General features: G+C 48.7%; 9 protein-coding genes across 9 annotated transcripts; 5 read left to right on the top strand and 4 right to left on the bottom strand.

The window, feature by feature from the left end:
* Positions 1-879: 879 nt before the first annotated feature.
* BJ212DRAFT_680754 (uncharacterized protein) lies at positions 880-2,382 on the top strand. The gene is made up of 3 exons (XM_041343799.1): positions 880-1,839; positions 1,889-1,957; positions 2,005-2,382. Exons 1-3 carry the CDS (start codon positions 968-970, stop codon positions 2,093-2,095), a joined length of 1,032 nt encoding a protein of 343 aa, XP_041197513.1. The 5' UTR covers positions 880-967; the 3' UTR covers positions 2,096-2,382.
* Positions 2,021-4,682, top strand: BJ212DRAFT_680765 (uncharacterized protein). The gene is made up of 9 exons (XM_041343800.1): positions 2,021-2,519; positions 2,619-2,707; positions 2,764-2,847; positions 2,907-2,945; positions 2,998-3,018; positions 3,071-3,315; positions 3,371-3,553; positions 3,606-3,697; positions 3,747-4,682. The coding sequence occupies exons 1-9, from the start codon at positions 2,128-2,130 to the stop codon at positions 4,429-4,431; spliced, it is 1,830 nt and encodes a 609-aa protein (XP_041197514.1). The 5' UTR covers positions 2,021-2,127; the 3' UTR covers positions 4,432-4,682.
* Positions 4,683-4,777: 95 nt separating this feature from the next.
* On the bottom strand, positions 4,778-5,997 carry BJ212DRAFT_1324299 (uncharacterized protein). The gene is made up of 2 exons (XM_041334523.1): positions 5,206-5,997; positions 4,778-5,119 (listed from the first exon to the last, which is right to left on the bottom strand). The coding sequence occupies exons 1-2, from the start codon at positions 5,980-5,982 to the stop codon at positions 5,105-5,107; spliced, it is 792 nt and encodes a 263-aa protein (XP_041197515.1). The 5' UTR covers positions 5,983-5,997; the 3' UTR covers positions 4,778-5,104.
* Positions 5,998-8,487: 2,490 nt separating this feature from the next.
* BJ212DRAFT_1324304 (uncharacterized protein) lies at positions 8,488-8,788 on the bottom strand (the record flags this gene model as incomplete). The annotated part of the gene is made up of 1 exon (XM_041334524.1): positions 8,488-8,788. A coding segment is annotated over one exon (301 nt), but the record flags the coding sequence as incomplete, so codon positions are not given.
* Positions 8,789-10,441: 1,653 nt separating this feature from the next.
* BJ212DRAFT_1324309 (uncharacterized protein) lies at positions 10,442-11,337 on the bottom strand. Its single transcript, XM_041334525.1, has 3 exons — positions 11,042-11,337; positions 10,740-10,969; positions 10,442-10,661 (listed from the first exon to the last, which is right to left on the bottom strand). Exons 1-2 carry the CDS (start codon positions 11,321-11,323, stop codon positions 10,808-10,810), a joined length of 444 nt encoding a protein of 147 aa, XP_041197517.1. The 5' UTR covers positions 11,324-11,337; the 3' UTR covers positions 10,442-10,661; positions 10,740-10,807.
* Positions 11,338-14,258: 2,921 nt separating this feature from the next.
* Positions 14,259-14,886, top strand: BJ212DRAFT_1444597 (uncharacterized protein; the record flags this gene model as incomplete). The annotated part of the gene is made up of 5 exons (XM_041337982.1): positions 14,259-14,357; positions 14,410-14,505; positions 14,561-14,615; positions 14,668-14,708; positions 14,767-14,886. 5 exons carry the CDS (start codon positions 14,259-14,261, stop codon positions 14,884-14,886), a joined length of 411 nt encoding a protein of 136 aa, XP_041197518.1.
* Positions 14,887-15,140: 254 nt separating this feature from the next.
* BJ212DRAFT_1296084 (uncharacterized protein) lies at positions 15,141-18,434 on the bottom strand (the record flags this gene model as incomplete). Its single annotated transcript, XM_041332394.1, has 8 exons — positions 15,141-15,250; positions 15,303-15,465; positions 15,534-16,318; positions 16,347-16,870; positions 16,905-17,124; positions 17,179-17,512; positions 17,590-17,981; positions 18,032-18,434. 8 exons carry the CDS (start codon positions 18,432-18,434, stop codon positions 15,141-15,143), a joined length of 2,931 nt encoding a protein of 976 aa, XP_041197519.1.
* A 439-nt stretch (positions 18,435-18,873) lies between these two features.
* Positions 18,874-20,945, top strand: BJ212DRAFT_1324343 (phosphatidylinositol-glycan biosynthesis class S protein-domain-containing protein). Its single transcript, XM_041334526.1, has 7 exons — positions 18,874-19,257; positions 19,316-19,408; positions 19,463-19,639; positions 19,693-19,875; positions 19,927-20,016; positions 20,065-20,432; positions 20,486-20,945. Exons 1-7 carry the CDS (start codon positions 18,897-18,899, stop codon positions 20,723-20,725), a joined length of 1,512 nt encoding a protein of 503 aa, XP_041197520.1. The 5' UTR covers positions 18,874-18,896; the 3' UTR covers positions 20,726-20,945.
* A 508-nt stretch (positions 20,946-21,453) lies between these two features.
* On the top strand, positions 21,454-23,278 carry BJ212DRAFT_1324349 (CTLH/CRA C-terminal to lish motif domain-containing protein). Its single transcript, XM_041334527.1, has 7 exons — positions 21,454-21,634; positions 21,691-21,876; positions 21,936-22,151; positions 22,208-22,330; positions 22,389-22,574; positions 22,624-22,947; positions 23,026-23,278. The coding sequence occupies exons 1-7, from the start codon at positions 21,575-21,577 to the stop codon at positions 23,125-23,127; spliced, it is 1,197 nt and encodes a 398-aa protein (XP_041197521.1). The 5' UTR covers positions 21,454-21,574; the 3' UTR covers positions 23,128-23,278.
* Positions 23,279-23,425: the final 147 nt, after the last annotated feature.

Consider the following 23,425-nt stretch of genomic DNA (forward strand, 5'->3'; position numbering starts at 1 on the left):
ATCTTCTGGTCATGTCTTCGACATGTTAGCTTTCCGTATTTTCAGTGTGCCAGTTCTCCTTTATTAACACTTTGTAACAAATGCAGACTTGATAATATATACACAAGATTCAACTCTCCGATTAGCGGACGCGCTCACTGCAAACATCCGTTGACAGCTTTCACTGCAGTTCTGCATGACTCCGGCAACCCAATACTATCATATTGGATGATACCAAACCAATAAACCCGCGCTGCTGGCCTATACCGTCCTACAAGCATTATACCCGAAGATATATGGCTTGCATATCTAACCACCACGAATGGCAATGAGCAGCCTCACCGCGATGTCAACCGTGATGGCGTGAATTTGATACTTCTAGATGGCATCATGAGAGGATGAACTTTTGATGACCGAGCGGTGCAGAGCATTGATATTAACGCGTCACTGGGTGTTAGCACTCACGATCGTGATTCCACTCCTACCTACCTCGCATCGAGAAGTATCACTAATCAGGGTACACATTTTTACTCATGTCATTCAATCCCTACAGCGATTTTAACCCTATTGCAGTGCCGCCATGTCACTCAAAATTCAGTTGTACAACTTGCAGGCAATGGACACCAGCACTGCGATCTCCAACATTACGCCACGCATTGTGATGCACTGCAGCAACCAGCGCCCCAAACAACCATACCATTCACACCAGTGCCATCCTGCACACTTGTTAATGCCCTCGATAGGATACTAGATTGGAACGAAGATGTTGAGCAGAGTCTGGGGTCTTTTCATTGTGAATAACGTGAGGGTGTCCGGACTTTTTTCATTCAGGTCGTTCGAGAAAGGTCTGAATGATCACAAGTTACCAGACACCGTACCGGTCCTAAGGCCTAAGGAACCATAAATATAATCAACGCAATATTAATGATGTCCACATTGTTTCCCTTCTTTTCCCCTGAACCCGCGGCACCTTCAAGATGCCCTCGCTATGATGACAGCGCGATTCCTTGTCCACATTCTCAACACACTAAAGAAGTGGCTTTCGCAGCTTGCACGTCGCTTTGCGGGTCCATTATCACTTTTTTTGTCTTTACTCCGCCAATTTGCTTCCGGTCATTTAAAGCTCGGTGCATGCGGTCGGAGGTTGTTTGTTGGGACTCGTTTTTCCGGCGAGGCTCTACCGCGATCCCAAGGGAATATCGCAAGAGAGGATGCACCCATTTGCTCGAGTTCTGTGCCTCCTTCGGATGACCCTTATTCAATCTATCCACAAAACTCACAACATCTGCAAAAAGTTACAGTGACACCTTTGTCGCAGACTAATACAACAATACGGAATGGGAGCACTGCAGAGATAGATGGGGGCTCTATATCAGGTTTGCACCAGTCCTCGCAGACGAGAGAGAACTCGGGGAGTCGGACGTCCCATGGCAATCCATTAGAGGGGTCCAGCAGTCCAGGCCCATCAAGCCTCCATGGATTGCCGGGGTCACATCCACGATCACAGATATGCACGAATGATGCTCGTTTTCCGGTTGCTGCGCCCACGTCCTCTACGACGCTTAGAACGATTCATCCCAACCATAGTTTTAGCTCGCAGGGCAGCAGACAATCAATTACTGGGTTACGACCCCACGGACTTGAACATGTTTATCATATCGCGAATGACATCCATAATTCCATCGCGCCACAAAGTGAATTGCCGTATCCTGGCACTGGTCATCGTGTTCGTTGGACTGCTCCGCCCGGTAGTGACGACTCGAAGCCGGGCTCAAAGATTGTTGAGGACCATGAGGATAAACCTGACGTATTTCCTATGGTTGCGGCAGGAGTCATGAGGTATCAAAGGTGCATTCCCCGGTGAAGATGAGCCTTTTCTTCTACTTGTACTCTAGAGCTGACGTTTTAGAAGGGTCGCCGACAGTATCCAAACTACTGTCCCCGCTATGACAATCACATTTCCTACGTATGATTCAATGTAAGTCCTACTTGAAGTATCTTCTTTCATACATCAACTCTTTCAAGGGTGGATGTGTCCCCATGGACCACGCACGTTCATCCAGAAGGTTCTCGCTACTTTTTAAATAAAGACCAAGTGCGTAAAGTTCATCGATAGTTGAAGACTGGCATTACTAGGATGGCTACTATATGCAGAGAACATTCACGGAAGTCAATATCTTTGACCTAGAAATACGCAAGCTCATCGAAGACCACATGCGGTATTTGTGGCTTGGGCTCAAGTCCGTCGTTGAACAAAAGAAGCCCAACCTCACCATAACGCAGGTGGACCTTGTACTCGAGCTAAAGAACAGTGACACGTCTGCTAGCTCTGCCACCGTTTGTTGGTACTATTTTGTCCACCACAAGAGCAGGTGCCTCTTTTGGTTACACGATTCTGATGTTGGACATGTGCTCTCCGATTGTAAAGGTGTCAAGAGTCTTTCACACATTCGTGGGTGGATCGTAGTTGTTAATGAATTTGGATCTAACGACTTGTCCTGGTTCTCATTGCCAGGGCTTGCCATCCAGGCACAATACTGGTGTGTTCTAGGAAAGGTCTGCACGACATTGCTTACAACACCATCCTGTTCCTAATACAATCATAGGTTCACATACAAGTATACTAACGGACAGCGTAGGCTACATTGGGAATACTTCCCTGACCTGTGCTTAGTTTCACAAGACCATGTCGATGAGGTTAAGGATATGCTAATACATGCGACATGTGGTTAGTACTTTTTAGGCCTTCTATCTTGACCTCATATGTTTGGTCACAACCATCAGATCACATAACATCCAAGCGGTCTTCTGCGCTAGGCGATGTCACTGAACTCAAGGACTATATTTCGGTGGTAGACAGAATTAAGGGTACGTACGCTACGTCAATACTTCCTCGGGGATTTCCGTGCTGATGCGGCTTCTTAAAGTTGGTTCCAGTAAGAGATATCACGCTGCCATTGTCATTGGTGAGGCTTGAATTTGAAATACAACTCCTCCTAATATCGATTATCATTTAAGGCCGCATCATGAAGTTATTCAGTCAGTGCTCTCTCATTTGTCTATCTAGCTGTGATTCATGATGACTTTCCAGGTGAAAATCAGTTTATCAACTTTCACGGGGAGGATTGCGTGAGACTTATCTCTGACAAGACAGTCCATGGTTGGGAATACGCACCATCACTGTTGATGGTAATGGTCGCACCCCTCCTTTTCTTGGACCCTGTGACACAAGTCCAAGAACTACACAGGGTTTTTGTAGATGAAATTGCTTCCACGGCACGGTGGAATGCACTCAGTTTAAAATTGAAAGGGCGACTTCAGGATTCCAATCTCTTGGTAAATCTACCCTTTATTGTTTTGTTGGGTAAAATTAATGTCGGTCCATTTGTAGGCCACTGTCCTGCTCAACGTCAATGTTGGGTTTCTCACTCTCGACACTGTTGATAAGGGCAGTAAATCTGCCATTCAGATGGCTTGCTACATGTCCTTGGTGACGAGCTTGGGAAGTATAATTCTCGGCATCTTCTTGGTATGGCATGAACAAACCTCTGGAGACAATACAGCTTTGGAAGCAGTGCGTAATTCATGCTGTATAACTGGAATGTTTCTTACGGTAGCTGTTTCAGGCATCATTCGCATTAAAACTTCACGACAAAAAGCACGGACTTGAAAAGCTGGCCATAATTTACAGCGTTCCAAAGGCGTTACTCATGTGGGGGTGAGTCCGTACCATAACGTCATAGGTGGACGCCCTGACTTCAAGTTAGGATGGTCTTCTTCTTTGCGGCATTCTCCATCAATTGGTGCAGTGCCGGAGGTACAACTTCCTGGGCCGTAGTTGGTGCTGTGATCCTGATCGTATTCGTGATGATATCATACGGCATCATCCGCATCAGGGAAGGAGAACGCTGGTGGTGGCGTGCAATTGGCCAGCAACTATCATCCCTTCTGGCTCACGCTTGGAAACGAGTCATGGAGTTCGTGGGGATGAAAAGAGGTCAAAGATGCGAGCCCCAGCCCGATCCTGAAGAACCCAGTCTTCACACATTGACAGGCCTCTCGCTAGTAAACTTAAACGTCGAGGCGAATGTTTCAACTTCACATAACTTCCAATCAGAAATGGACGGTCACGAAAATCACTCTCACTCCTCTATCCCTCGAACTCAGTCATACCACTCTGATGCCTCTAGGGCGTCCGAGAATGAAGGACAAACAACAGCAGTAGCGAACGACACGGGCACTGCAATATTGTCTAGTTCATATCATACAGAGCACAAGGAGAATGCGAGATACACAGACAACGTCGTCGGAGAGCCCGAAGAGGTCGATGATCGTCAGCCTTCGCCGAACACAACTCCAATTCCAAAGTTCGTCGCTAGAAGCGCCACTAATGAACCTTTCCGTTATGCGACGGGACAAGATGATCAAGACATAGAAGAGCACAAAGATTAGGAGCTGATTTTGGTGGCCATGACAAATCATGAGAGTACCAACACCCTAGCTAGGTAGCTATCGCCAGTCAGAACTACATCTACTGGTAACTGTAAAACATATATTAGATAACTAGCTTATAGGCCAGCTGCGAGGTGGACTAACCTCGTGGGGCGTCTCATCACTGACGGCGGTATGATATATCAATGGTCTGAGCGCACGGAGATAAGTATTATGAGACTGGAGCTTGGTGTCATGCTGCTTGAAAGCGACACGTCTGTGGCTGTGTAGTGATAGCGGTGATAAACACAGGTAAACACACCGGCGTTCCATTACGAAAAGGTAATTACTGGCAATGTGGCATACAGTTCAGAACGTATATTGTTCAATTGATTAAAAGTACCCTAGGCGTTGCTTCAAGTCCCTTACATACGCAGACAATTTTATTGCAGCAGTAGCCGACAGCACTGTCAAACTCGGCGCCAGCATCACCGTTGTGATGACTGCGGCGGCAACGGCGGTCCCGACCATCAAAATTGGCACTGGAACATCTGGCCGGGTCAAGTGCTGCCAGTGCACGGATGGAGAGGGAGGCACAATGCAAGGAGGTGTAGAATCCTTGGGCGCTGAACTACTGGGGAAGCTTGCTTTGGTCTCTGGCACTCCAGCGTCAGATCCTATTCGTTCGTAGTCCTTATCCATTGCCTGAGTTCGTTTTCGCGGCTTCGTCACTTCTTCGGGTGTTTGGTTCTTCTTCCTATTCATATCTTGTTTCTGACACACTTGTTCTGCTAGCTTTGAGCTTTGCTCTGCCGGCGGAGGAACTAGCTTCCGTTGTTCCTCTTCCTCACACTGCTCGGCTAACCTTTGTTGCTCTATAATACGCGACTGGGTGTTTTCTTCGACTTTCTTGGCAGCTGCAGCATCCTCTTGCTTTCGTGTCTCAATCTGCACTGTGGCTACATCGCCCTGAAGGCCCTCCAGCGCCTGGAGTTGCTTCTGGTGCTCATCGTCCATCTGCGCGATTCGAGCCTCGAGGCGTGCGAGTTCAGCAGCGAACTCAGCTGCCATGCGTCGAGAATTTTGCTCGAGGCGCTCACATTCCTGCTGCTTTTTCTCGATAGTTCTCTGAAGCTCCCCCCTCCTCTCTTCATGCTTGGCCCGCATAGCGGCTTCCATCTCTGCTCTGAGATTACGGATCTCCTCTTTGTTGCGATCAGCTTGCTCGTTGAGGGCGCGCCTGAGCTCAGAACCTGCGGCGGTTGTCTCGATGGGCTTCTGCTCATCAACAATTTCCTGCTGAATGGCGAGTGGCACTGAGCGGCTATTGAGGAGATGACGGAGAGTGGTATGTGCAGATTCGAGGGTACCGTAGTAACGGAGCATGCGAGCTCCCTTCTCGATAATAGGTTTGAAGAATTCGTCCCTGCTCGCGAGCTCGGACTCTCTAGCCTCGCCAATTTTGGGGTTCACCTCGGACCACATGCTGGTCACAATAATAACGTTTTTGAGCGAGCTCTCTCCACAGAGCTCGCGGAACGTCTTGAAGTTGCGCTTGGACGTGCCGCCCATCTTGAAGTCGGAAATGCGGTGCATATAGATAACACCTGCGAGCCTGGCGCCATGCTCATAACTGAAGGATTACTTAACCTGAGGAAATATATTGCAATTGAACCACGTACGTCCTGGAGAGATATGCAGCGATCATGGCCAAAATGTCTGTATCACTGCGGGTCGTATCATCGAACCCCGGCGTATCGATCAGGGTGATGGCACGTCCACTGACGACGAACGGTCGTGAAGTTTGCACCCCGCTGGTGCAACTCTCGAGGGCGTGACTAACCGGAAGGTTCGATTCGCTAGCTTTATTGATAAACTGTTTCCGGCGATAACGATCAACACACGGTTCAGAGCAAAGGGACCATACACACCGTGGACTTGCCACTGCCGGTTGCACCCATGACGCTAAAAGGAGCGTCAATACGTCAATCTGAAAGTATGGAAAGTACATGCGCAATTCTGATTTCTTTGTCTGGATTCGCCATAGTAACTCGCCAATTAACAGCTGTTAGTCGGTGGAAGAGGAGGTTCAGTTGAAATCCAAGACAGCCAATCCGTTGTGGTGACACTGGCTGATGCGAGGAAGACAGGATTTAAATACACCTGCGGGCGCACCCACTTCCTGCAACCGCACGGTCTTCACTCTCGACGTCCAGCCCCTAATGTGCCTAGAGAATGTTGAGTCCTACCTCATTGCTTGGAGCTCTACCTGTATAGATGCGATCAGCGCTGAATGAATTCTCAGGGTGTGTGACTGTTTCAAGCAGCCTTGCTTCATCCTCGTTGAGCGCAATGACGGTTCATTCTCAAAGCTTGAGCTGATCCTCTGTGATGTATCAACGATGGGTGACGATTGCTGCCAATTATTTGAAAAATACAACGAATCTGATGCCGAGCCTCTGCTTTCATCAGTCACAAACCAGTGGACACATAGCCAAGCGATTTAAGGCGGCCTGGAACTGTGACTGGACATCTGCTGAGCCAGTTCGCTTATGAGCTATGTTGAAAACAAGGTATTTAACTAATACGAGGACTCCCCTTCGGTCGGTATTGTGTTTACAGTAACAACTCAGGAAATACAATATTGGCACAATCTTGTCCTTCGTTCGTCCCTGCAAATACATTGCGTCTCTTCGCGCTCTCACCCTTGATAACACTCTGTACAATTGACGGTAGCGATCCGTTGGAAGGTCGAGCACGGTTCGTGCTAGCATCAAACCTTGACAGCCATTAAATGTAGTTGCATACGCAGATCGCAGGGGAAACTGTCTTCGATTCACTGTCCACGATGAACGGTTTGGATGGAATGCCAAGTTGATGCGGGGGATGCAGTGGCTTTTGAATGTAGTTTCCAACAGACTTCGACAAACCGACGATGCAGCGCGAGCACGCGTTTCTGACTAATCCCTTTTCTACCGAGAAATCGAAGACCGATAGTCGTCTGCGCATCCAAAGGAGTGTTGGCATCGAATGTGAACATATCTACACGAATATGTCCGATTTCTGGTGCAGCGATGAATCCATCGTATTGCCAAAAATTCATTCTGTCAATCTGATATCTAATTCAATTTCGATGATCGTGAAATGAAGCAGAAGTCGCCATGATAGTGACTCGGAGAGACCAGAGCAACACGGCCCAAGTGATGGACACAATAGCACCCGATGCCGGCGGTTATTGGTCAGTCACTCCGAGTCAGCACGCGCTTTCCAGGAGTTGCTCCTCTACTCTTCGGGGTTCTGTGTGATATTCGGTTGCTAAGATCATAGTCGGTTTGCGCCGTGCAACGGTCGAGGCATTCTATAAGGATTATGTGGGAGTGGCGAGGTGGACTCACAAAAATCTGACTGCGCGCTGCCAGTGCATAGGGGCGTTCTTGAGAAAATCTGACGGCTTTTTGTGTAGTATACTATCTAGCCATCGATATCGATATGTGAGGCCTGCTATTGCCACGAAATATTTCAGACTTTGGGACTGCATATTAATCCCCGAAATTCACACAGACTTATGACCGTCAGGTTTTCAGGTTCGTCTTAGATCAGCCTCGCATCATGTTCGTTCCAGTCATACATCAACTGATTGACAAAAAACTGTACAAAAGTAACAAAATGAACTCTGAGAACGCAACACTATGTAAGATTACAGACTTGGGGGAGAGGAACGATGACATCTGACGAGAAAATGAACAAAACCAGCAAACAAAAGGTGACGCTAATGCAAGCCTTGTGTAGGGGACGCCTAAGGACTAGCTGGATGGAAAAAATTACAAATCTGATTGACAATCGAACGGTAGTACCTGGCTTTTTAGCACCCCGACTGCAGACGCTCCAACACAAATCCTCTGACATCACTCAAAAGGTCTGCCTCGTCAATTGCCTTTGAAGAGCGGATCTTGTTCACGGTTGCAAACATGGCGTCCATGCAAATGACGTAGACCTTCTTAGGAAGGAGCTTCTCTCTCTCAAGGTGCATTTGCACATTCTGGGATGTTTCGTCGATGAACCTTTGCCGTTCTTCTAATTTCTTTAGCAGGAAAAGAGAACGCGTTTCGGCGTTCATGTCTGGATCATAAGGGTCGAAACCTTGCGGCATCTTCTCGCACACCATGTTGTTGATGTGCTGGTCTGACTTGGAGCGAACAATGAACGCCTCGATGTTCCTGAACTGCTTACAGGCGCGGAGGATGGCGAGGTCGGAATCCAAGACACGATTGTCTGTGAGCACGATGATGCAGTCGAAGATGTAGAGGCCCATGTCATTGAAGTATTGCCAGTCAGACACCTTTGGAGTGCCTGATCCGGGAACGTCGTACCAAACCATCCGAGAATCTTGACGCGGATCAGCATATCTCGTGACAGTGTCAGTGGTTTCAACGATTCCCGTAGAGCGGCCGCCGGGTCATTTCTGGACAAGCCACGGACGGCATTAATGAAGGACGACTTGCCAGCTCCAGCAGAGCCAACAACTGCGATGTGAATGAATCCTGGACTGTAATGATACTGGGCCTTCATCTGAATGATATCTTTGTCCGAAGGACGACACTCGGGGCGAACGCCTTCGAACCATTTACGCTCAACAGCGAGCCTCGCCTCCTCTGCTCTGCGACTAGCTTCTGCAGACAGCCGTTGCAGTTCTTCCAGACAATTTCGCGCCGTTTTAGCACTGTCTTCGGCCTCGTTCGCCTTGGACAAGGCTACGAGGGTCGCCATCTGCACCAAGGTTTCCATCTTCCTCGCTGCCTCTTCTGCTTCCAGTTGCTTGGCTCTTGCAGAATGAGCTGGCCAGCTGGCCACGACCGCGACTGCCGCAGACACTGCAGACACTACAGCTGGGACCACGAGTGGGGCGATGAAGAAAGCCATGCAGTGTAGAGAAATCTAGCGGATGGGGCTGCTGAGAAGGGTGTCGTGGCAACGTGTTTTCCGTGTGCGTCCGATGCAACCTAGAATAAGATTGGGCAATTGTGAGCTGCAGAACTTCAAACTTCGCTCACCTATGTATCAATTGCAATAATATGAATGCGACGTGCAGCTGATGATGTCTCTAGAGGGAAGACAACAGAAAACGATTTGACAAGGGGGCAGGCAGAGCGGGGTGCAGGTCTTATACTTGTCCAGACAAACGCGAGGCCAGTACAAATAGGGTGGCATAACTTCGGCAGCTTCTACATTGTTGGAAGCTATTCACGTAGCTTCTGATGTGCTACGCCGAGGGTAGAATATAACGTGCATCCGTCGACAAGAAGTTGTAGATCAGATCTCTATGTGAAGTTCTGCGAGTCGATTCAGTTACGTAGAGATATCACACATATGCAAGCAATCGAACCCTTAAATTGAAATTGTGCAATGAGCAAGCTACGCCCGCGACTGCCCCAGTTAATTTATATGCAGGCAAGCTGTCGATAGGCAAACTGAACCCAGTCTCACCAGTCCGCTTCCAATTACTCACTCAAAACTACGTCATTTGTTGTTTGTATGTATGAAGGCAGATGTTGAACGTGAGCGCAGCATTGCGGATAGTTGTCGTGTTTTGAAATTGCAAATATCGATGTACCCCATCCCCGTTTATTGTGATATGCGTTCTATGACCTTGGCATTGCTCGGAAATATGAGAAATCCTTGATTGTCCTCGATACTGACGAGTTTTTCAGAGGGTCAGAGGGTCCTGAAATATGTGGCCAGGTGGAGCATTATTGAGATCCGTGATTGACGCTGGTGATTCGAAGTAGTTGGGTCTAGGGGCTAGGAGTCACTAGGGGATGCTACTCCGTGGACGACATATTGTTGTGGTAGGGTGCAAGTCATTTAAGGAAACGAGTGTGATCATCCTCCTGTTATGGTCTGAAAGTAGGTATGTCTAGAAAGTGCGGGAAATATTGGCCGGTCTACGCAGACTGGATGTAGAATCTGTAACAAAATCTGGGGGACAGGTCTGCGCAAAGTTTGTTAGTGGGTTGCTCGGAAAGTGCCGACTCGGAGTCTGTCAAGCCTACTGCATGATGTTACTACCGCCCATCGATCCCGCCTACTTACCTATCATCAGGATCTCCATCTCTCCCAATCCCCGCGACCGCTTTGCTATCTGTACATAGCTGCTTTCTCCATGTTTGCTACCCGCCCGCCAACGCCATCATAAATCACAGCGAATAATGATATGAAAGTTTAAACTACGACAGATTTGAGGTTGAAGAATGGTATGTCGCATCCAACGAGAAATGCATAAACAAAAACTATCGAACAAATCATGTGGCACTAATGCAAACCTTGCGCAGGGGACAGGCATATCTATAGGGTAGGAACTGCACTAAACGAACCGATCGACAATCGAGCAAAATTACTTTTAACATCCCGACTGCAGACGCTTCCACACAAATTCTTCAACATCATTCAGAAGGTCTGCCTCGTCAATTGCCTTCGGAGAGCGAGAGTTGCTCACCGCCGCAAGAATGGCGTCCACGCAAACGATGTAGGCCTTCTTCCGAGGGAGGTTGGCCCTCTCAAGGTGCGTTCGCACATTCTTGCGTGTTTCGTTAATGAACCTCTCCCGTTCTTCGGATTTCGTTCGCAATAAAAGAGAACGTGTTTTGGCATCCATGTCGGGGCCACGAAGGTCGAAACCTTGCGGCATCTTCTCGCACACCATGTTGTTGATGTACTGGTCTGACTTGGAGCGAACAATGAACGCCTCGATATTCCTGAACCGCTCGCAGGCGCGGAGGATAGCGAGGTCAGATTCCAAGATACGATTGTCTGTGAGCACGATAATGCAGTCGAAGATGTAGAGGCCCATATCATTGAAGTACTGCCAGTCAGACACCTTTGGAGTGCCTGATCCGGGAACGTCGTACCAAACCATCCGGGAGTTCGGATCAGGGTATCTCGTAACAGTGTCAGTGGTTTCGATGATTCCCGTAGGAGCGGCCGCCAGGTCATTTCTGGACAAGCCACGGACGGCATTAATGAAGGACGATTTGCCAGCTCCAGCAGAGCCAACAACTGCGATATGAATGAATTCCTGGCTGTAACGATACTGGACCTTCATCCGACTGATATCTTGCTCTGAAGGGTGACACTCGGGGCGAACGCCTTCGAACCATTTACGCTCGATAGCGAGCCTTTCCTCCTCTGCTTTGCGACCGTCTTCTGCAGCCACCCATTCCTGTTCTTTCAAGAGCTCCTGCGCATGTTCTGCTGCTTCCTCCGCGGTACGCCAGGCTTCTTCGGCTCTCTCCTGTAAGGATAGTAGTCTGGCCTTTCTAACACGGTCTGTCGCCTCGCTCTCCCCATCTCCCTGCGGGAAATATTCCGACAAGACGGTTACAGCTATAACAGCCACGAATGGGATTAAGATCGATATACCCATGCAGTGCATAGAAACTTGGGGGAGACGATTTGACGCTACTGAGAGGGCGGTGTGGCAATGTATTTTCCGTGTGCGTCCGACGTGACCTAGAACAAGTAACTAATTGTGGATTGCGCAACTTCAAGCTTCAAGCTTCGCTCACCTCTGTATGAATTACAATAACCTGACTGTGGCGTTCAGATGACGACAACTCTGCAGGGAAGAGAAAAGAGAATGATTCGATAAGGGGCAAGCAGGGTGGGTGTACGGGTCTTATACTTGTCCAGACAGACGCCAGGCAAACACGAGGCCAGTACGAATAAGGCGTAACAACGGTAGCTTCTGTGTTACGCCGAAGGTAAAATAGAACGTGCATCCGCGGACGGGAAGTCATAGATCAGAGATCTACGTAAAGTTCCGCCAGTCGATTACATGCAATTGAGCAATGTACAGCTCAGCGCATGTAGGTGACAGCTGGCAGATATTGTTTTTGCTTGTGCTTAGGGGTCAGTCTGTTAGTCCACTTGGCTGCCCATACTAAAAGACAGATACGAACATTGTCTGCAGAAAAGCTGCAATCACCTTTAGCACGTCAGTGTATTGATGAGAATGACACGATTTCCGTGTAACAGGAATGGTTGCGAGGTCCGTATTTCGTTGGTACAGCTCTCAAGCTCAAGCCCCATGCGTAACTCTCAATTCCGAACCTGATGTAGCACTGATGAGCTATTCAAATTTGTATTAGCGAGCTAGACCATAGAGAGATGACAGACCGATGCCTCGCCACTGCCCGTGGCACCCACTACGCTGTAGGGCGGGTTAATCAAGGTTGATCACTGCTTGACATCTCGATAATGGGGGCAAACACCATGTAAATAGTCTTGGGATCTGGTTCTGGCTGTGACTCCGGCTCTGGAGCGGCTCAGCATCAACCTGGCCCAACTGGGGATTCCGGGGCCGTGCCATTTCAGACTTATCGAACCGTAACCTATTGTCCACCATACAGCTGCCTTGAGTCACCCGTAGCCAAACTTTGAAAGAAGTCATTCGAACTAAACATGACATTGACAGGAAAGTGTTAAAACAAGACGACTATTGATATCATCGCAAGAATACCAAGGTAATGGCTTGATCTTGGCTGCAAGAACTTGAAGTAAACAGTAAAATGGTTCAGGATATAATAACAAACAGATCCGCTGTCAACAAAAGCAATATGGCGTGAAACCACACCAATATGAATGACAACAATTCTCTGCTCGAGCGACACCTTCTTCACGGCGTACGTAGCATTGTTGATCGGAGTGCCCAGGCCGCTGACACGCTCCTCCAAATCATTGAACATGTTATTGCAGAAAGCTTCGGCATTGATGATTGAACGTGTTTTGCGACAGCGTCATCGACCATCCAGAGTACCAGTGACGCTCTTGAACCCGCATCGCATATTCGTTGGATGATAGCACTCCAATACCTGATTTACAGAGTCTCCTCGAGTCGACATTGATGAACACGTAAATACCTGCAGGTCTGCGCAAAGAAGGGACTTCAAGATTTTTTTCGCCGATGACTGTAGATAGAGCGTGAGGATCACGAAATGAATATCTAGGTGATATAGACTGACATTATAAGCTTCGGGACATGATATTGTGATGAAGGAAATGGCAAGAAAGATGGAGAGGCGGAGTGGTAGGCGGATTGAGTGATAGGAGAAGACAGGGGTAGGGGGGTGGGGAAGTTCAGGTAAGATGGAGAGGAGAAGTGGGCAATGTAATGGTCAATGATCAGTCAAAGTGGTATATATAAGTTGGAGGAGACGTACGAGGCTCAGAGTATCGTGTGATGCTGACCCAGCCTTGCTATTCTCGTTGTAGGTTGTTCTTGACTATTTATCATCCCCGACTTGTATCTCATTTTGCACACTATAAGACAAGGTGTTGAATCCAGTATATTTCATAGTGCAAATAACCACTGCCATGGGAAAGTATGATTGAGAGCGTCGTGGAAACAAAGGCGACAGTTTGTAGGGGTTGAAACGTTGAAGTATGTCGAGTCGGGTGCAAGATGAGATAACCAAATGCAGTGGACGATAGAACGAGTGACGAGTGACGAAGACGCGTAGCTGTAACTTGGGACAAGGGTCGGAAGACAAAAATTATGATCATTGAGTTTCCAAGAGACACTCGGCGGCATGTCCGAGTCTGCCAGCGGGGCCTTTACCACAGGTCGACCCTGAGTACTGAGTGCTGTTGCCTGTGTCATTTTCTGATTTGTCCACTCGGCCACGGACGCGTAGAGCCAAGTACCCGCATTGATTAGTTGGTTGACGTGGCTTCCTAGACTTTGTAGTAGTTCAATATCAATGCTGGTTGTGCAAATGAGGCTTTCTACTTTTAGTAAGCACGTATTTACCCACCTACCCTCAGGCTGGGCTAGGCCCCACCGCTTCCATACCATGGGCAAGAAACAGTCAGGTTCAGCTGAGAAAAAGCCTACGGAAAAGAAAGGTGGAAACACCAAGAATGCCGACAAAGGTGATCAATCTGAGGGCAAAGTAAGCTACAATAGTTGCTTCTGATGAAAACCGCACCTCGAGTCATGTACAGGGAAAGGGTGGTCTGAAGGCCGCAACTGCTGTCAACGTCCGCCATATTCTGTGCGAGAAACACTCTAAGGCAACTGAGGCATTGCAGAAGATTCAGGTTGTAACACATGCCATTATATGGAGGTGCACTAGTTCTGATAGCTGGTTTGCAGGAGGGGCAGCGCTTCGACAAGGTAGCGCAGGAATACTCAGAGGACAAAGCTAAAGGTGAGTTTTCTCACTAGGTATAATGGTGGGATGTCACATTCTCGGATCCCAGCTGGTGGCAGTCTTGGCTGGATGGTGCGGGGGTCTATGGTTGTAAGTGGTTTCACTTATCGACTGGCTCGGATAAGGGAAATTTATTTCTGTCATCAAGGGTGCATTCCAAGATGCTGCATTCGCCCTTACCCCGTCGACCGTCGACAAACCCATTTTGTCGCCTTTAGTCAAGACGAATTTCGGATACCACGTCATCATGGTAGAGGGTCGTCGATGAATCGACGACCTGTATACTTCCGTTCGTTGACTCGAGTATACAATTAGTGAACTACAACTACTATATGTGGGTGAGATACAAGCTACGGATATACGGATCAGAAATAACACCTGAAAGTTGCCTGAGAGGACTGCAGTATAACTACTGAATCAGACAGTTAAAGCGTCGAATCCCCAGTAGAAACAGATGCCAATTCATCCATGTGACTCCCATAATATTAACTGCTGACTCGTACTGCATTCTATACAGTCAAGCTAAGCGGCGCCACAGCCTGCTACCAGATCACCACGGTCCTTGTGAGGCATAGAGGCAGCGACGCAGTGCACATTATCACCATGTTGAGATAGAAGCTCAATGAACAAACCTGGACTGAGATCAGCAAGCCGATTTCAGAGGCTGTGCAGGAGAGGTCTGACTTTTGTCCTCTTTGGACCATGACATTGGTATCGACGACGACTTGCAATAATCCAGAAGTTCTGGAACGGGGGTGGCTCCCTCTGATGGGGTGGGAACTGCGCGTGCTCTTGGCTTCCGGGGTCTTCTGGTTTGCTTTGGAGGTGGAGCCTCGGCATCTGGTTCCTGAACGTGGCATGAAAGCATATATATCAACAAAAACGCCAGTAGTCAGTGGCATGACCCGGACGTACAGTGGGTTCAACTTCTTCTTGAGCAAGACCCGACGAACGCGCGACTGCAGTGGAGCGCCGCCTGCGCTTCTGCTCATCCGCTTCGGGATCTGGCGTTGTCCCAGAAGAAGTGGGGGTCTGGTCGGGCTGGACGGTACTTCTGCGGGACTGATTTCTCCTGGGTTCAACATTGGATCGCAGCATAGCAGCCCTCCTGCGCTTGCTGGGTACAGCCGAAGAGGTGGGGTGAGCAGCCAATACCTCATCATCATGGCGGCGAATATCTGCAAGCAGTGCGTTGCCTTTCTGCTTGTTAGCCCCCCTGCCGTTCCTCCGGCGTCGACCTGCACCATACTGTGCAATGGCCTTGCGGAAGTCGACGTGCGGCTTGTGCAGGTAGTAGTACGTGACACACTGGGCGGCAGTCTTATTGGGCAGATGTTGAGCAATAAGCCCGAATTGCTTCGGATGGGCAGCGTATCTCTCCTTGAAGACAATGCGCTCCTCTTCCGTCCAGAGGTCAAGAGCCGAGGACGAGCTATAGAACTCCGCAGGGTCGTCCAAGAGATTGTTCGTATCGTCGTAAGAGTACGGTCCACGGCCATCAACGACAGAGACCATATCCGGTATCTTTGCGACGTTCTTGATCGCCAAGTAGCTTGGATCCGTCAGCTCCTCCATCCCAAGATTCGCGATGATCTGCTCCATCTCAAGATCAGAGCGAACAGCATCACCTAAAACGGCAGCTGATCGTCTGGTGGACCTGCCGCCTGCAGAAGCTGGCATAGATTCCTCAGGTAGACCGCCTTTTGACACATTATCGAGCCTGGGCACATTGCGCTATCCATTGCTGATGTAGCTCAAGATATTGTTCTCTCAGCTTTTGTTGCTTTTCCCGAAGGGCTGTTTCTCGCTCCAGGAAGTGTCCTGATAAGGATGATCTAATAGACTGAGAATGTAAAGCCATTCTTTCCTGACAAGGCTGATCAGCTGCAAATTCCTGAAACAGCTTGTCTTGCGCGTCAATTGGTGAAGGCAGAGAAGGCTCGCGAATCGCCCGATTGGCCCTAAGAACCGGAACAACACGCTCATCGCGCGTCTGACGATCACATTGAAGCCTCGTTAGGACTACAAAACGGAGGGCTTTTGCAGTCGAGTCTGCCAAAGGCGGACGACCATAAAACCACGTTGCGGGCTGTTCTACGTCAAGTGCAGGAGTCAAAAGCTGTTCTTCTGCCTCGACACGAGATGGACTGCCGACCGATTCAGCGGCAATGACTGGTGGGACAGACTGTAGCAACGGAGTATCTCCTGTTAATGTTCGCAGGGAGCCAACATCAATATCTTTCTCCGGTGTTCTTGATTCTGGTGAAGGAGCCGCAGGTCGCGGACGCGAACGCCAGTGAGTCATCGACGACCGCCCCCACAGATTTCAAAGCAGGACTGGGCGTAGCCGGACTAATGGACTGGGTATGAACTTCATCAAAAATAGGAGAGGTTTTGTTGGTTTGCATTTCAGTCCCTTTACCAGCTGAATCCCCCAAGAAGGCGAATTCCACGTCACCAGGGAGAGTATGAGAAGATATAAGCCCAGGAGGAGACATCTCGATATCTAAAATTGGTATATGTCTTCAGGGTTATCGACAAGCAAAAAGGATGGTCGTACCTTCTCCTGACGATAAACTTGGTGGAGAACGCGGGAAGTTCGATGCCAAAGGCGGACCATTAAGCTCACCATTCATCACAGGATGGACCGGTTTGGCACCCACGTGCGGCAACTCGTGGGGTAGAGGCTCAGGGTGCGCAGAACCCTTTCCAGCAAGGGTGCTCGATGTAGAACCAAGTCGATTAGGATCTCGCGACAACACATGCATGGGTGCTTGTTGAGTTGTGCTCTCTCGATTTGGTTTCGATGACACGGTATCCTTAAGACCATTATGCGCGGAGATAGTAGATTTATCAGGTCGAGAAGAAGCAGATGATCGGGATGAAGATCTCGACTTCAATCTTTTAAGTGGGGGCTCAGAAGATTTCGAGGATGCTCTAGATCGTGCTACGGAGTGGGCGGGTGACGCACGTCTGCAAGATGGTGAATGCCTACGAACGTCACGATCAATGATATATGGGTCTGGGGGAGGAGAGCTAGCGGCATGGCGAGGCGGTGTGCTAGCAATGGAGGTCGAAGATCGTGTATCATCGTGATCATAATGACTAGATGGTCGACCGGGATAGCAAGCATCTGTGTTCGATTTATCAACTGAGCGCGGTGACCGCCGAGAACTATCATCATATTGTGGCCGGTATGAATCTGACCGAACAAATACGTGTGGTTCTCGGTGGATTTGACCACTAGAATAAGGACGATAAGTATCACCATGAATAGGAGGGTACACTGGTGACTTCTGGGGAGAGTAATCCCGTGCAGGACGAGCACGATAATCTGGAAACCTTGGACTTGGGGGTTCCAACCTACATACGATGATGAGAAAAAATACTAAGTGATACGCAAATGGACAAACGCTTCGTATCGGCCGGAACGATCGACGTGTGTTTGCTTCCAGGAGTCTGATGGCTCGAACATTCGCTCTGCCATGATATCTCTGCGAAGTTTTTCCCGTAGAGGTGGTGGACTCGGAGAGGATCTTCGATCTTGCCAAGAGGACTGCCAGCGGGAACCGGGATCCCAGAAGCGCGGTTCCATAGAACGAGACCGGTCGTAACGATCTGGGGATGGACTGCGGCTGTTGTAGCGTTCTTGTCTCCATGCATTTGGTCTGTAAATGTTCGGATGATCATCACTACGATAGCTAGGTCCCCCACGGGGGATATAACTATCATACTGGGGCGTATCTCCTCGAAGATGGACCAGGAGATGGAGATCTTCGACGTGCAGTAGAATAGGGCGACTAAGAAAGAGGGCATTTGAACGACCCAAGAAAGTACGACTCTCACGAGAACTTACGTCGTATGCAGATGAGAAACTGCCACCTAGAGAGCGCCGTATGTCATATACGGACGAAGGGTTAGCAAAAGTAGAAGTTTCGTAGCTTGCAGATGTCATGCTTGAGAGGATTGGGACCTCCAAGATGCTGCAACGCTTGTCACAGGTAGGAATGGAAGAGAGGTCGAGTTGAAAATTAGCCTAGCGCGTCGTGGTGATGCAAATATTTGTAGAACTATTTGAAAGCAAGTGAAGGTCAGTTATTGAACATGAATGTTGAAACTTCGATGCAACTAAAAGCGAAGACGCTCAGTCGAAGCAAACGCTTGAGGTAGATGAGTGATCTCTAGCAAGAAGGGATTGAAACTCCGACCCCCCATCTGCGGGTCGTCGATGTTGTTGGTATTATTATTATTACTGGGCGACTGCTCGACTCTACTAGGATGGACTCTGTTGCTTTCGCAAACACTGGCTCTGGCTTCAAGGATCCTCGAAATCTTAGCTTCGAAAGAGACTGGATCCGTAGAGCTGTCCTGGCCTCGTATTGGATCGTTATTATTCTGGCTTTACCATTCTGGTGGCATTTGACGAGTATCGAGAGACTCGCACTTCCAACCAGTCAAGTACGATCACAAGTTCAGAGCAACATCGTCTTTCCTATCGCTGTTCAATTTGATGCGTCTATTAGCCAACAAAATCCTAGCCTAAACTCTCAGGTCCAAACATTACTTCGTGATTCTATGATAAATGAACCTGGAAGGTGGAGGGGCATTGACCTACGCCTACAAGACAGAAATGATGAAGGTGTGTGCGCTCACGAAAATCGTATTAGTTGACAGGGCAATTTGACGTGTCACTGTAGTAGCATCCAGCCTATATACAGTTGCCCTTGGTGAACAGACCTCAATTACCCATTCAAGACATTTGTGGGTGAGCAAGACCGATGCGCAGTCAGGTGAGCCAATAAGAGTGCGGTATTTTGAAATGCATTCGACTGCTCTCACATTAGCAACGAGATTAAGCTATATATTGTCCGACCTCATAGCTCCCCCAGAGTCGAGCACTTCACATTCGCAGCGTGTTGTTCAATACTCAGACCACTATCGTCTCGCTTTTACGCTGCTAAACGAAGACGCAACCCCCAATCGATTTGTTGAGACATGGGATGTGCAAACTGCGCTCGCGGGTAATCCATATGACCCCTGTATTTCGAGACCAACTCTAAAGGCGCTTTATCAGAATTCATATTTCCGCTGACCTCTCGACTCTCTATTTTGCACAACTTTACAGTCGAAAGTCAAGTCCAGTATCATGCTCCATTAGCATTTGAGCCGAAACGCCTGACCCTTGGTGACACTGAAGCATCAGGGCTTACTCAGGAAGACTTGACGGTGTTTATCAACTCTGCCGAATGGACACTTGGTCAGTACTGCATTGTGATCGACAGTGTCAACACCTGACCAGTTATTGTAGCATCCAGCGTCTCGAATGATCCTGTTCTCCATTTCGTTCTATTCGCTCCCTCTGAGACCCACTCACCCATGAACATTGTTGACAGTGAAGGCAAATGTCGTGCACACTCACTTCTGGTCATTTCTGACTTATCGATAGGTCGTCCAACAAATCAGAGCTCCTTCCTTTTGCCCCAATGGGGCAGCATTTTCATCCTCAACAACGAACTCAACTCCTCGTCGTTGCATCTTTCATATAACGATCTAAAACCAGTTTTCCGCAACTTTGCCGCCCAGCTAGCTGCCCTTTTAGGCGTGCCACCCGTTCCCCTCGGCCTGAGCATGGAAGGAAGCTTTCTATCTGACTGGCAGTTAGATGCTCTACTCCGGCGTCGTGCATTGCAGAACGTGCAAGGCAGCCAGGACACATTGCATAGCATTGTGAAGCTCGTGGATCAGATCAATAACATGCCTGTTGGGCAAGTGGTACGAGATGATGTCCTAGATGCCCTTGCATCGCTCCACGAGGTGCGTTCTGCATTTAATGTCATATTAATGAAGACTGTGCTCAAACAATGCAGGCCTATCGCACCGCCGTGGCCTCGCCGGCGCTTGCTCTTCGATGGTCCAGTAAGGCATTATCTATGGCATCACGCGCTTTCTTTAATCCTGGGATGCTGGCATTGCTGTACTTTCCTGCCGAGCACAAGTATGCAGTGTATACGCCACTATTCGCATCTATATCTGTCCCTCTTGTGGTGGCCTTAATTCGGGATTTCATAGCATGGAGACGGGGGTCACAGGATGACAGAAGGCGGTGAGATAAACTGATGATTACGCCTTTTGTTTGATAGCTTGTTTGTCGTCCGCCAGGCTATTGTGTATGGTTGAAAATACATGCAGGATAATCCTATAGTAGTGTATTGTAGCTGTCCGAGGTATAGCACATGCATGTCACAGGTATGGGAAGTATTAAGCCCAGCTAAAGGCAATAAGATAAAGGGGGTGGTCTTGATGGCGGTGATTGACGCGACATGTGCAAGGGGAATTTCCCGCCAAATTTTTGAGCATGGGGTAGTGCGGAAATGTGTGTATGACATGTATTTCCCATAGCAGAAGCCTCAGTAGCATCCCCATGGTCCCCCTCTCTTAATGCGAATGTAGGATTGCTATTTTGCGGCGACTCCACACAGATCCTAGGGGCTCACGTATACAATTGGGTAATAAATGTTGGGTCTCTGCCGTGTCTCCGTGTGCTGCTGCTCTCTTAGTACGTCTGCCACAAGTTCGCCAGATGCTTTGCCCGTCGCAGCTGTGCCCAGGACATTGTCTTGCAGTGAAAGCCCCGGTTGCTTTGATGAAGTTTGATCACCGCCGAATTGTCCAGAGCCAATTTATGACTAGCCGCCCTTCCCCCTCAAAGTAGTTCACCGCCAGATACACGAATCAGCTTCCCCCTGACAACACGGTATGATCCCTCAGTACCGTAGCGGTATAATTACTAACCTTTATATTACTTACTTACTAGTAAACCCACTGAGCCTTTCAAGTCACGTGAGGGTAATAACACTCGATTGCAAGTACTGCGATCACTTAATATTTAATCCCGATTCCTTACCAACGCCAACCTCGATAGCTAGGCTTTCAACACAGGTTTTTATACTATTGATATGAGCTCAACAAAGCTCAATTACGAGGGGGTGTTGCTATTTGAGCAGCCGTTTGCACGGGTGCGCAGTTACGCCTGCTAATTCTCAATGACCTCACTACAATCACACACCGCCAGGTCCCTTATGAAAACTATCGGAAAGTCTTCCGTGCTACACAACGGAATATAGAGCGCGAGCTCGGAAATGTCCAGACTGTCTCAAATGACCTACTACAACGATCCAAGAGCCGCGAGGTCAACCTCGAGGACGCCGCCAAGAGCGTAGATGGGATGATAGGTCGGGTTGAGAACCTCAAGCGCAAGGTACGTGGAGTTGTTTGCTAATTCGGATCTCATTTTACATCGGTGGGCATTACACACAGCTTTCCGAACTGCAGGATACCGCTGGAAAGCCCACCCTTGATGTCACTCGGGAGAGGTTACAGCATCTCATGGCGGTTGAGACCCTGCAAACCACCGGTAGCCTCGATTTTTCGCGGTGGGCGGACACGCGGCTTGACAGATGGCTTGTTGACTGGGCCCTCCGGACTGGACGGGAAAACACAGCACGAACACTGGCACAGGATAGGAACATAGAGGTTTGTAGTTCCGCAAATTGTTCATAGCAACTCATGGCGCCTGCCGCTTTCACTAGACCCTTGTGGACATCGATCTGTTTACAGACATCCGAAGAATTGAATTGGCACTTTCCAAGCACAGCTGCACTGAAGCACTGGCATGGTGTAGCGAGAACAAGACGGCGTTGCGGAAAATTAAGGTGAGACTGAATGCTGCGATAATGTGATCTCTATGGAAGTATATTGATTCTTCCGTAGACCACGCTCGAATTTGAACTTCGCTTACAAGAGTACATCGAGTTGGCGCGTGATCAGAAGAAGCAGGAGGCCATGGCTTACTCGAAAAAGCATCTCGTGTCATGGCAAGAAACACATCTCCCACAGATTATGCAGGCTGCCACTCTACTTGCAATAAAACCTTCTACGACGTGTGGCCCGTACCGCGTAAGATAACGTTGCGCCACCTGCATTTGTATCTCATTGTACCTCACAGAGACTGTATGATGATTCCCGCTGGCTTGATCTTATTCAAGCCTTTCGGCTTGCCATCTACAATCTGAACTCTTTACCCACTGAACCCCTTCTCAATCTTGCTCTCTATTCTGGCCTAGCTTCACTGAAGCTGCCTTCCTGCAACGACAGGTCATCCCACAATATCGACTGCCCGGTGTGCGACCCTAGCATAAACACTCTGGCTCGAGAAGTTCCATTCAGTCACCACGCCAACTCCACTATTGTTTGTCGAATTAGCGGCAAGATCATGGACGAGGACAATATGCCCATGGTGTTTCAAAATGGTCAAGTTTACTCGAGAGAGGTATGTCTTTCACTTTTGAAAACGAACCTATCACCGACTTCTTCATGTGACCAACTGATACTCATGTTCTACTGTCAGGCACTGGAAGATATGGCAGCGAAGCACAATGGCATGGTCACTTGCCAAGTGACTGGCCAAACGTGCGAGTTCAGTGCACTCAAGAAAGTATTCATCTCTTAGCTGTTTACTGCGTGAAATACCAGACTCGTCGTCTCGGTTGTTTACATCAATTCTCACCGCGTGTTGGACCTATATTCATTTTTTATCGTGTAATAACATTAGCAACTGTAGTATATTCAGACTCAACAAAGGAGAAGGCTTCGTCGAGAACATTTTGCTGACCTAGTCGGAATTCAACTGCATTCGTGAGCAAGCGCGTTTTGGTAAGTGGCGATTGAGTGGTCAATCCACTTTCGCTGGTCGACGTATTCCGTTTGTGGCTGCGCGCAGCTGAACGACCCTTCGATGACACGTGTCT

This window comes from Suillus subaureus (genome assembly GCF_016647635.1).
Source record: "Suillus subaureus strain MN1 chromosome Unknown BJ212scaffold_4, whole genome shotgun sequence".
Classification (NCBI taxonomy): Eukaryota; Fungi; Basidiomycota; class Agaricomycetes; order Boletales; family Suillaceae; genus Suillus; species Suillus subaureus.

Excerpts from the sequence above, each read along its gene's own strand:
- BJ212DRAFT_680754 (XM_041343799.1), top strand. The coding sequence starts at position 968 with ATGATGACAGCGCGATTCCTTGTCCACATTCTCAACACACTAAAGAAG. Across the intron at positions 1,840-1,888 it reads TATCAAAGGTGCATTCCCCG|AAGGGTCGCCGACAGTATCC; the intron begins GTGAAGATGAGC and ends CTGACGTTTTAG. Across the intron at positions 1,958-2,004 it reads TTTCCTACGTATGATTCAAT|GGTGGATGTGTCCCCATGGA; the intron begins GTAAGTCCTACT and ends AACTCTTTCAAG.
- BJ212DRAFT_680765 (XM_041343800.1), top strand. The coding sequence starts at position 2,128 with ATGCAGAGAACATTCACGGAAGTCAATATCTTTGACCTAGAAATACGC. Across the intron at positions 2,520-2,618 it reads GCCATCCAGGCACAATACTG|GCTACATTGGGAATACTTCC; the intron begins GTGTGTTCTAGG and ends CGGACAGCGTAG. Across the intron at positions 2,946-2,997 it reads TCACGCTGCCATTGTCATTG|GCCGCATCATGAAGTTATTC; the intron begins GTGAGGCTTGAA and ends TTATCATTTAAG.
- BJ212DRAFT_1324299 (XM_041334523.1), bottom strand. The coding sequence starts at position 5,982 with ATGGGCGGCACGTCCAAGCGCAACTTCAAGACGTTCCGCGAGCTCTGT.
- BJ212DRAFT_1324309 (XM_041334525.1), bottom strand. The coding sequence starts at position 11,323 with ATGGTTTGGTACGACGTTCCCGGATCAGGCACTCCAAAGGTGTCTGAC. Across the intron at positions 10,970-11,041 it reads TGGATGCCAAAACACGTTCT|CTTGAGAGGGCCAACCTCCC; the intron begins CTTTTATTGCGA and ends GTGCGAACGCAC.
- BJ212DRAFT_1324343 (XM_041334526.1), top strand. The coding sequence starts at position 18,897 with ATGGACTCTGTTGCTTTCGCAAACACTGGCTCTGGCTTCAAGGATCCT. Across the intron at positions 19,409-19,462 it reads CAAGACCGATGCGCAGTCAG|CAACGAGATTAAGCTATATA; the intron begins GTGAGCCAATAA and ends CTCTCACATTAG. Across the intron at positions 20,433-20,485 it reads CCCTTGCATCGCTCCACGAG|GCCTATCGCACCGCCGTGGC; the intron begins GTGCGTTCTGCA and ends CAAACAATGCAG.
- BJ212DRAFT_1324349 (XM_041334527.1), top strand. The coding sequence starts at position 21,575 with ATGAGCTCAACAAAGCTCAATTACGAGGGGGTGTTGCTATTTGAGCAG. Across the intron at positions 21,877-21,935 it reads TTGAGAACCTCAAGCGCAAG|CTTTCCGAACTGCAGGATAC; the intron begins GTACGTGGAGTT and ends CATTACACACAG. Across the intron at positions 22,948-23,025 it reads GTCAAGTTTACTCGAGAGAG|GCACTGGAAGATATGGCAGC; the intron begins GTATGTCTTTCA and ends TTCTACTGTCAG.